Below are 10,675 nucleotides of genomic sequence, written 5' to 3'. Positions count from 1 at the left end.
ACAAAATTTGCAAAAAAATTCTAGAATTTTCAATAAATAGTATTTATTCAATTTGCCCCAAACAGGATCTTCTATGATTAAATGATGCCACCAATTTAGAAATTGGTATCCTGCAACACATGGAATCAGCCTAAAGCTTTGTCACTTCCAGTCAAAGAAGGCGCAGCATGAGTTGCGACAATTAAATGGTGCTATTCTACTCGAATTTAGTATAATAGGTTTCAAGTCCTACATCACCCCGCATTGGAGGCTGCCTGATACAAGGCAACTCCAACAGTATTCCTTGAATACTAGCGAATCAAGAAAGCGGCAATTCAATATACTTATAACAAACATTAATCGTATTGTCTTGACAATGGTCGTAGCGTTTCATCAAGTCGTACAGGTCGTTCCTAGATGCTATTCCAGCAAAATACAGTTCTAGTAATAGTACCGGCCGAAAGAATTGATTATATAAACATACACACTTTTTTAAACGAGTAGATCACAATGTCGTTCCAGAAAAGTGAAAACTAGGTAGCAAATACACATAAATGAGACAATGCACCGTTCTTTACGATGAAAATTTTATACGACGGGCACGTGACAAGCTACACGACGGAAACGACATGCATAAAAAATATTGACCGAACTTCGCGTTGCAGTTGGAAAAAATTCTGGCAGTTGATGGTTTATAAAAACGACAGTTTCTTTTTTTAAATTGGAAATTTTACACTTATTTTAATAGGTTATACATTTATAGATTCAACTCATTAATTATTAATATGTCTCCAATCCAATTAGCTGAAAAAAATTACGAAAAAGATCAACAGTTCACCAAGGCCTTGCACGGTGAATCTTATAAGAAGACTGGTATTTCTGCCTTGCTTTCCAAGTCCAAGGATGCTTCTACCGTTGCTAACGAAGGTTATTTCAAGCACTGGGATGGTGGTGTTTCCAAGGAAGATGAAGATAAGAGATTAGGTGATTACTCCAAGTTGACCCAACATTATTATAACTTGGTTACCGATTTCTATGAATACGGTTGGGGTTCTTCCTTCCATTTTTCTAGATACTATAAGGGTGAAGCTTTTAGACAAGCCACTGCTAGACACGAACACTACTTGGCTCACAAAATGAACCTTCAAGAGAACATGAAGGTTTTAGATGTTGGTTGTGGTGTTGGTGGTCCAGGTAGAGAAATCACTAGATTCACTGATTGTGAAATTGTTGGTTTAAACAACAATGATTACCAAATCGAAAGAGCTAACCATTATGCTAAGAAGTACAAGTTAGACCATAAGTTATCTTATGTCAAGGGTGATTTCATGCAAATGGACTTTGAACCTGAAACTTTCGATGCTGTCTATGCTATTGAAGCTACCGTCCATGCTCCAGTATTGGAAGGTGTCTACTCTGAAATCTACAGAGTCTTAAAGCCAGGAGGTGTTTTCGGTGTTTACGAATGGGTTATGACCGACGAATACGATGAAAACAACGAAGAACACCGTAAGATTGCTTATGGTATTGAAGTTGGTGATGGTATTCCAAAAATGTACAAGCGTGAAGTTGCTGAACAAGCCTTAAAGAATGTCGGATTTGAAGTTGAATACGAACGTGACTTGGCTGATGTTAATGACGAAATTCCATGGTACTACCCATTAGCTGGTGAATTACAAAACTGTCAAACTTTTGGTGACTACTGGACTGTTTTAAGAACCTCTAAAGTTGGTAGACTTGTCCTCACCGAATTGGTTGGTTTGATGGAAAAGGTTGGTTTAGCTCCACAAGGTTCTAAACAAGTTACCCATGCTTTGGAAGATGCTGCTGTTAACTTAGTTGAAGGTGGTCGTAAGAAGTTATTCACTCCAATGATGTTGTTTATTGCCAGAAAGCCAGAAACTGCTTCTGAGTAGGTTAAGCGGTGGGAATATATAATTCTTTCAGTTCTTATTAAAATCTGTCTGATATGCCATTCAACTGTGTCCTATCAGAGAGAATTATCTATTTTATAAACATAATTCATTAAATGTATATTTATTTGAGTATGAATATTGTAATTGTCTCTATGTAGACCTACAAGATCTTAAAGTACGTGTTATGTTTAGACCTGAGCATTACATTGCATGGACGATTGCAATATACCACATAATGTAAAACGAACCTAATAAAATTGCAACTGGCAATTGGTAGCATAGACCTATTGTTTTCAAAGTTTAGATTAGATCTCACTTGATTGTACTTTGTTCACAACGTGCTCACATTTTCAACATTGCTAGCTTTAGAACTAATTTTCTGATTTTTTTATTGTGACATACTGAAGCAATTTTAAGTTTTGTGCATCTCCTATTTTTCTTTGTTAGGCAGCAGAGGCAGTGCATTACGCCCCCTGGGTCAAGAAATAAGGTTAACCGAAACGCTGGCGAATTTCAGGTACTTTGATGCCCACTTTGCCATACACAATTTTTGTTTCTTTCCACAGATCTTTACTAAATATTAGGTAAGATTACCTCCTTGATAGCTATTAGTCTATTATAAGTATTCAGCAGATCCTTAGTTTTTTTTACAACACCTCAATTCCAAAATTGGCAACACAAAAATTTGGCTGACACACATATGGCTGCGCAATTAAGAGATCCTAACAGGGAAGCATACAATATCGTCTGCGGGTTCTGGAGAGAGTTTTACAATAACCACGAACGCACTTTCTGGGCCAAGAAGAAATGTAATGGATGTTATGATGACCATAAGTTTGTCATTTGGTCAGTGGCAGTTGCTGTCCAGGCAGTAGTAGATGGAGCAAGACTCTTCAACGAGTTGAAACCATTGATTGATCCAGCAATTCAAATTTTCCAGAAATACAAGAACCCCAAAATTCGTGGATATTCAGCCGCCGAAAATGCAGGGGATGATAAGGACATTTACTACGATGACGATGCGCAGGTTGCAAGTTGTATGATCACTGCTTATGAAGTTACAGGGAACAAATTATACTTAGATCAAGGTCGTGAATTGGTTCATTTCTTAATGACTGGTTGGAACAACAACCCAGACGCTAGAACCAAAGGTGGAATGTGCTGGCATTTAACTAACCATTACTTGAATGCTTGTACTACTGCCGAAGTTGCCAAGGCTTGTTTACAAATTGCCAAGTTTATCCCTCAAGAGGCAAAGATGTACATCGATTTTGCTGCCAAGTGCATTGACTGGCAAATAAAAGTGTTGCAAGATCCTAGTGACAAGTTAATTATGGATGGTGTGCAAGATACAGAAGTCAATGTAAACACAATGAAGTGGACTTATAATTTAGGTACCACGCTTTCAGCTGCTGCAAATTTGTACTATGTGACTCGTGACTCCCATTGGAAACAGATTGCTGACGAATTGGCAGAAGCGGGAATAAACAGAGGAGTATTCTTTTATGATAGAGACTACGACGATTCGAAAAGATATTGGAGGGATGGATCTTATTTTGAACAATTATTGATTGAAGGGCTTGCTGATTATTTGTTGTATATACCAGAAGTGCCCCAAAGTATGGGCGACCGGATCCACGATGAGATCCAAAGGCATTTAATTATGTTTTATGAGTTTATGAAAGATCCTAGAGATGGTATGTATATCCAGAGCTTTGAACCAAACAGAACTTATAAAGAAGTGTATGACACCAAATATGTTAAGCATTTTGGTAACCAAAAGGAATGGTCATTGAAAGATGAAGATAAGGATGGTGATGGCAATCCACAAAAATGTTTAATGGGAGGTGGAGCTGCCGCAAGAGTATTCTTCCAAGGAGCTCGAGTTGTCCCCAAGGTTGATCCTTATGATTTTTGATAGATTCCAATCTCTGTTACTATTTTTATACACAAAATCTATAATAAAACTATCTAGATTTTCAATTTTGGTAGGTTGAAAGCAGGAGTACTTGGTAATGCAAAATATGGACGTTCGATAACCATGATTTCGTTTGTTCCACAATCAGCAACCTTCATTATTGGTCTATATTTTTCAGTAACGAAAAATGGTTTTCTATTAGATGTAGCCGATCCATTTGGTTGTTGTTCGTCATCTTGTATTTGCTGTCTTAGACGGTCAATTTCACTTTGTTTTAATGATGTTTCTAAAATATCTACTGATTCTTCCATATCATTTTCAAATTCGTCTTCATTAATTGATAACCCGGTTCTTGTTCTTTTCTTGGAATTGTTGGCGTTCTTGTAGGCTTTACCTATTGGAATGTTCATAGTTAAATCGAAATAAGCAACCCAAGTGGATCCAAAAATCCAAACTTTTTCATCCTTGACAAACATGCCTTGAGCTTTGTCTTCCAAAGTGGTGAATTGTTGTGGTAAAAACTCACTATTTCTTCTTGACCATGGAGTCAATAAACTGGTGCTATCTTGCTTAATAAAGAATTCGAGAATTTTATTATCTTCAGAAAGAACAAGCAATTTATCATTATCAGAACAAGCAATTAAATGAGGGTTATTTGACAATTTGGTTAAAACATAAGCTTCTCCTTCACCCAATGGATATATTTCAATGGACCCATTGAATCTAGAAATAATTAAATTGTCACCATTTGGAGTAACAATTAAATTCTTGATACAGGCTGCATATGGTAGCTTTCCTTGCTTATTTGCAATTAATTCTATTTCATCTTCCAACTCTATCTTTTCTTCTTCAACGTTAATTTCAAACTTGTACAATTCTTCATCGGAAGTTAAAACCAAGAACTTTGTAGCAGAAATGAACTTTACTAATTTGGCCCCTTCAACTAATGAAACAAAGTTTTCGTCTCTAATTTTATGAACTTTTAACTTGGATTTAGATTCTTCTAATTGGAATATCGTAACTGAAGTCATTTTAGAAACAGCTAACAAGTTGGATCCTTCATTAAAGTCAATGCTGGTAATGTTTTCATCATCGGATAAAGACAATTTACAAACCAATTTAGGCTTTTCACTATCTTCGCTACTTGCCCTCCAAATCTTAACTGTTTGATCTTGCCACATGAAAATAAGTCTTTTGTTCTCATTAACAATAACATTGGATTTTTGTTGGTTAATCAACAACTTTTTATATTTCCCATCATGGAACAGTTGAACATCTTGGATTACGATTGCTCGTTCAACCCCACCACTGATCAAGAAACTATATCCCTTGTTTTCAAAGATCGACATTGATCTTATATCATTAGAATGCAATAATCTATTAAAACTGTGAACCCACTTCGAGGTTGATTTTGTGCTTGTCAAGTCAAACTGATGGATTTTTCTATCAACACCAGCTGAGAATAACTTTTCTTGATTGACATCGTGAACCAAGGACAATACATCGGCTTCGTGCACTTTAAAACTTTGTAATAATGAATAATGGTCCAAGTCCCAGATCTTAACAGATCCAGTAGAATCACCACTGGCAAATTGTCGTTTATTAGGTAAGATGGTAAGACTCCATACCAAGGTACTTTCAGTTTTAGATTTATCAACTCTCATAGTAGCCATGATTCGTCCTTTAGTTTCTTGCAGTGCGCTCCAGGATCTTATTCTCCCATCAGCACACCCACCTATTATAGTACTATTATCCACCCACTTAATACTCAAAACACGAGCATCTTGTCTTTGACAAATAAGGTCATATTCCAAAGAACCCTTTCCACCGGAAATATCGACAATGACAACTGATCCATCGTCACATCCAACTGCTAGCTTTTCGTTATCAGCACTGATATCAATAGACCATATTATCCCGGCATTACAGTCGTAATTGGTTAATGGCTTTCCGGTAGCGAGGTCCCACTCGGTTATATATGTAGATCCACCAATGGAAAACAATCTTAAGGATTCGGAGTTATCTTCCGATTCCATAGCCCAACATAATCCTTCGATCGATCTGTCTTTGGACCCAGGTAATGTAAGCTCGTGAGTCCAATTATATCTAGGATTCCATATTTCTATATCTCCGTTACTACGACCTACTGCAAGTCGTAAATCAGTCGATGGTGGCTTGCTCAAAGATGATGTATGGGAAAATGCAGTGGCAGTAATGGTATGTGGGGTATAATCCACGAAACGACACCTATGAATATTCATCTTGGACTATCTTTCAACTTTAGCTGCCTATTATACTAGTGAAAGTAAGGTTTTACTTAATTGGTACTGAAAAAAAAAACCGTGAAACTCATCTCAAAATTTTTCCTGCGAGCAGCAATTATCGAGCCGCAAAATGTGAGGATTATTTTTACAGCCAAAGAGCAAAGTAAAGTAAGATACATCAGATCGTCTATCTATGTACTATCTATGTACTATTTTGGTGGTATTTACTATAAAATAAGTAGCTTGAATAGTTTTCCATGGCTAATGCAACTTTTCATGATTATACAAACCCGACAAAACTGTTGATAAGATTTAACAATCTAATAAACCACTTGTTTTCAGCAGTATTCAAAACCATATTGATCACCAATTCTTTCTTTTGCCTGTTGTTATTACCAGGCTGAGTAACAACTGTTCTTTCCACTACTACATTCCTTTTGAAACACCAAATAACAAACAATATGGCAAGTAAACTCATTGAGAAATTCTTTATAATTTTCAATGCATTTATTCCAATTACTTTTAAGATATGAATTATCTTTCGTTTCATGATTTCGTTAGAATCAAGTGGCTCATCATATTCAGGAGTGTTACTTGCTCGACCTTCTCTTCTACTGCTAACAAATTCTTTTGTAAGTTTGTTTATTATCAAATTAACCTCTCCTTGCCATGCTCTGAAATCGTCAATTACTTCATTACTAATATTTGTATTTCCTCCAGGACCTTTCCGGGAAACTCTGTCCACAAGAGGCATGGAATAGACGGAACCTGGCCCAGCTTCAGGTCCACCACCTAACCGCTGAGAACCTCCAACAGCACCAGGCTCCTGACGGTTGATATAGTCATTCAATGATACCATAGTGTTGCGTCTTGAATGAGAGTATATTTTCTCCAAGTTAGAACGAAATTGGTCTACCGGTCTTCCAGCAATACTAGGCGTATGTGCAGAATATCGGTCACCTTGAATAAACAGAGGAGACCTGGAAGGCAAAGGAATATTATGGTGTCTCATTTCATCATCAGAACTAACTTGAACATCTTTAATTTGATCCCAAAGATATTCTAATTCATTTAACAATTCTCGCGCTTCAACTGTTCCACTAGCATAAACTCTCATTGTGTCTATTAAATACGCGATATACCTTCTCTTTGCTTCTGTTTTGCTTATACCACCTTCTCGCTTCCATGCGTCCCATTTCTTCTTTGCCCCTTCATCCTCAGGAGTAAAACCGATTGGTCTAGGCATAATCCCCTCTACATCTCCATCGGTTGCTTGTTTATACAACCCATAAAGTTTAATTCTGTTTTCAGCAGGAGGACGAGGTAACGATCCATGGTTGGATCGAGATGACAACGCTCTCACCGTTGAGATTGCCTTGACAAAAACTCGGTCTAGGTGGACTAGTTAGTAAATTCACTTTACAGCAAAAGGTGGGGTTTAGTACTTACCAATGCTATCAGACATGTTCTGTGTAATGTGGTTGTATTTTTGTTTCACAGTTTCAAGCCTTGGATTGATACAACTTTAAAGAATGGCGAATGGTTACTTTCAAGCCAACAAACAGGTCAATCACTTGTATTGATATCAGTGTTGTTGTGTTGTTTTGGTGGAATCTGTTTTTTCCGTCCCCAAAATCAAAGCTTAATCGGCAAGAGGGAAGGAGGGGGTGTGAGAGAGGGAAGCGATTCCGCACGTGAGAAATCAGCGCGAAAAAAATATGTGGCTGCCTCGGGAGCTGACCTAATATTACGAATACTACGTAAGATTGAAACTTTGAAGGACAGAAAGGGAACTATTGAACCTTTCTGTTGTTGTGTATTGAGTGTATTATTTTTTTTCTTCATTGTGATAGTTAAGATGTAAGCTAATGAAATGGACCTGATCATACCCATAGTGGAAAAAGGAGTATAATGGTGAGTAGTCAGCTAAAAATATTCTAGTTTGCACCAAAATAGGAACCAAATATGGCATTCTAAGCTATAAATAGCAAAGGATGATATGGCACCAGAGTGTTGGCAAACATGCAGAGGTTAAGAAAATTTCAATCACAATGAATAAAACACACACAACAATCCACAACTTCTTCTCATTTCATTCTCTTCTTCAGAGGAATTACAAGTATGAATCTAAAATTGGGTCAACACCGTCCTCAAGATTAAGGAATAGTGCCAACATTCATTCGAGTTCACACTTCATTTGTCAATTTTTTTTTCGGAAACGTTAAATATCAATTAAACCCTATTAAAACACATTTGTACATAAAAAATTTTAATTTTCTGGAACATCAATTTCACCAGCGTTAATGGCATCAATGATATCATGTGGGTTTTGACCGTTAACACGACAACCAACAGATTGAGCAGTACCTAAGATTTCCTTGGCAACGGAAGCTAAGGTCTTACCGAAAGACTTTTCTCTCATTTGTCTGGCAATGTCATAGATTTCTTCTAATGGAATGTTACCAGAGTGCTTGACATTCTTTTCCTTCTTTCTGTCTCTAACTGGTTCCTTTAAGGCAGTGATAACCAAAGAGGAAGCAGATGGAACAACAGAAGCAGTAGCTTGTCTGTTTTGGATTCTCAATTGGACAGTGACTTTAATACCCTTGAAGTCTTTGGTGGCCTTGGCGATATCTTCACCAACCTTCTTTGGGGATAAACCTAATGGACCAATCTTTGGAGCTAAAGCGGAAGAAGCACCGACTTCACCACCGACGGCTCTTAAGTAAAGGAACTTAACTTCAGAAGGATCGAATTTTGGAGGCATATTGAATGTATTCTACTATCTGGTCTATAAAGCAAAAACAAGAAGTATTCTTTTGATGTTAAATCCAGTTGGAAATTTTTTTTTCTCTTTCTGACCGTGCGAAGCAGCTTTGGTTAGTGAGCCAGAAGCAAGTGCGGTGAAAAAAAAAGAAACAGGCTTGTACTGCATAGTTTTCATGTCACGTGAATCAATTGAAAATTGCAATCACGTGTAGACATTTATTGTTAGGGTTGCAGACCTATTGACATTGCCATATAATTAATAAATACGTTATCTATGCTATAAAATTCCTCCAGGGATATCGGATCCAATTCTTGAATCGTTATAAAGACCACTTTCCTGTTCAGCTTTAGTATCCGCCAATTGTCGAAGCATAATTGCAGGGTGTTTACCTAACTCTTTCAACTCTTTAAATATAACAACAGGTTTCTCAGCCAATTTTAAGATTCGTTCCTTGTCTCCATAACAAATAACTAAAACGTATTTGGACCAGTCTTCTTGGGGGATGTGATGTCGTTTCATTGCATGTTGAAGAATCTTTAAGCACGAGTCATCAGTTGATGCCCGTAACTGTTTAAGAGGCTCATTCCCGGAGCTAGAACTCGATTGCCGCAGGGGTCTTGGTGGGACCGAATTTCCAGTAATTGGACCACTCAGTTGCAATGATTGCTTTGACAATGAAGAACTTGGAATATTAGGTACTAGTCCCGGGTTGTTCAAAGTAGTCGTTGCGCCTGACGAAGATCCAGTCTTGCCCAATCTTGGTCGGAATGTGGATGAATTATCCCCCTTTAAAGTATCCAATCTACCAACAGTACTACCCGAGCTAGTAGTGCCAGAAGGAAGGAAACTAGAATTAGAATTAGAAGGAACATTTACCTTTTGCAAAGTGAAATCTGAAGACAATTTTGGTTCGGGATATTTTGGAACTGTTTGTGATACTATTTTCCCTGTGCCCATAGACAACACAGATCCTTGGGAGAATCTGTTGGAATAAGTTGGGCTAGTCACAGCTGTTGAATCCCGTTGTATCGATGATACTGTTGGTGATGGGTGTGAATTGTCACTTGAATCGGATGTCGATAGTGTCCCCCGCTCATGATGGTGTTCCGTATCTCCCAAATATGACAAATATCCGGGAGAATCGGCCAAATTGGAAGAAGGACCAGGATCAAGGGTAGGTGTGGGTAAAGGTTTGACATCCTTTATTAATTTAAGAACTTGATTCAATTCATTCTTCATTCTTGTATGATTATCAGTCAACCGTTTTATCTCGTCTTGAGTTTGCAAATTTGCAACAGAACTACTACCATTTATATGCATTTCCAAATTGAGCTTTTTCAACATCTCTTTCATCAATACCATGGATAACTTTAATGATTCCATTGTTGTATAATTACTGTTAATGTTGACATGATGTAATTTATGTTCAAGATCATTCATTGACTTTGGTGGGTGTTTCTGGTGGTTAGACATAATCAATTCGTTAATAGCCTTCTTGATTACCAACCGCGCACGTAAGGAATTTATTCCAATCTCCTTTAGATGATCGGTTGTGATAAAAGGTAGTAAGGAACCATCTATGTTATTATCAAGGAAAACCTCGCCTATTTCTGTATTTTCAGCTTGCAAAATTGATTGCATAAATCGGGAAACCTGAGCTGCATCCCACTGGAGGAATGATTCATTAGACATAGGAGACGTCATGATCGATTTGGAATCAATTTGGATAGAATTTTTGGGCCCCTAACTCGATTTGTAGAATGTTTACCCTTCGTCTTTGTAATCCTTGATGTTTGAGTTGGAAATGTTCGTTTAAGGTTAATGTTGA

The 10,675-nt window shown here is 37.4% G+C and overlaps 6 protein-coding genes across 6 annotated transcripts; 2 read left to right on the top strand and 4 right to left on the bottom strand. All coding sequences in view use genetic code 12, as the record gives it.

Moving 5' to 3' along the window:
- Positions 1-724: 724 nt before the first annotated feature.
- On the top strand, positions 725-4,764 carry ERG6 (sterol 24-C-methyltransferase; the record flags this gene model as incomplete). Its single annotated transcript, XM_007376176.1, has 1 exon — positions 725-4,764. One exon carries the CDS (start codon positions 1,116-1,118, stop codon positions 1,893-1,895), a length of 780 nt encoding a protein of 259 aa, XP_007376238.1.
- SPAPADRAFT_141092 (uncharacterized protein) lies at positions 2,596-3,813 on the top strand (the record flags this gene model as incomplete). Its single annotated transcript, XM_007376177.1, has 1 exon — positions 2,596-3,813. One exon carries the CDS (start codon positions 2,596-2,598, stop codon positions 3,811-3,813), a length of 1,218 nt encoding a protein of 405 aa, XP_007376239.1.
- Positions 3,867-6,074, bottom strand: UTP4 (Utp4p; the record flags this gene model as incomplete). The annotated part of the gene is made up of 1 exon (XM_007376175.1): positions 3,867-6,074. One exon carries the CDS (start codon positions 6,072-6,074, stop codon positions 3,867-3,869), a length of 2,208 nt encoding a protein of 735 aa, XP_007376237.1.
- Positions 6,075-6,242: 168 nt separating this feature from the next.
- Positions 6,243-7,678, bottom strand: SPAPADRAFT_154643 (uncharacterized protein; the record flags this gene model as incomplete). Its single annotated transcript, XM_007376174.1, has 2 exons — positions 6,243-7,469; positions 7,527-7,678. 2 exons carry the CDS (start codon positions 7,540-7,542, stop codon positions 6,358-6,360), a joined length of 1,128 nt encoding a protein of 375 aa, XP_007376236.1.
- Positions 7,679-7,826: 148 nt separating this feature from the next.
- On the bottom strand, positions 7,827-8,873 carry RPL12 (60S ribosomal protein uL11; the record flags this gene model as incomplete). The annotated part of the gene is made up of 1 exon (XM_007376173.1): positions 7,827-8,873. One exon carries the CDS (start codon positions 8,842-8,844, stop codon positions 8,347-8,349), a length of 498 nt encoding a protein of 165 aa, XP_007376235.1.
- Positions 8,874-9,123: 250 nt separating this feature from the next.
- On the bottom strand, positions 9,124-10,551 carry STE50 (Ste50p; the record flags this gene model as incomplete). The annotated part of the gene is made up of 1 exon (XM_007376172.1): positions 9,124-10,551. The coding sequence occupies one exon, from the start codon at positions 10,549-10,551 to the stop codon at positions 9,124-9,126; it is 1,428 nt and encodes a 475-aa protein (XP_007376234.1).
- Between the last annotated feature and the right edge of the window lie 124 nt (positions 10,552-10,675).

Source organism: Spathaspora passalidarum (assembly GCF_000223485.1).
Source record: "Spathaspora passalidarum NRRL Y-27907 unplaced genomic scaffold SPAPAscaffold_5, whole genome shotgun sequence".
NCBI classification, from domain to species: Eukaryota; Fungi; Ascomycota; class Pichiomycetes; order Serinales; family Debaryomycetaceae; genus Spathaspora; species Spathaspora passalidarum.
This window is presented reverse-complemented; position numbering and strand designations above follow the sequence as displayed.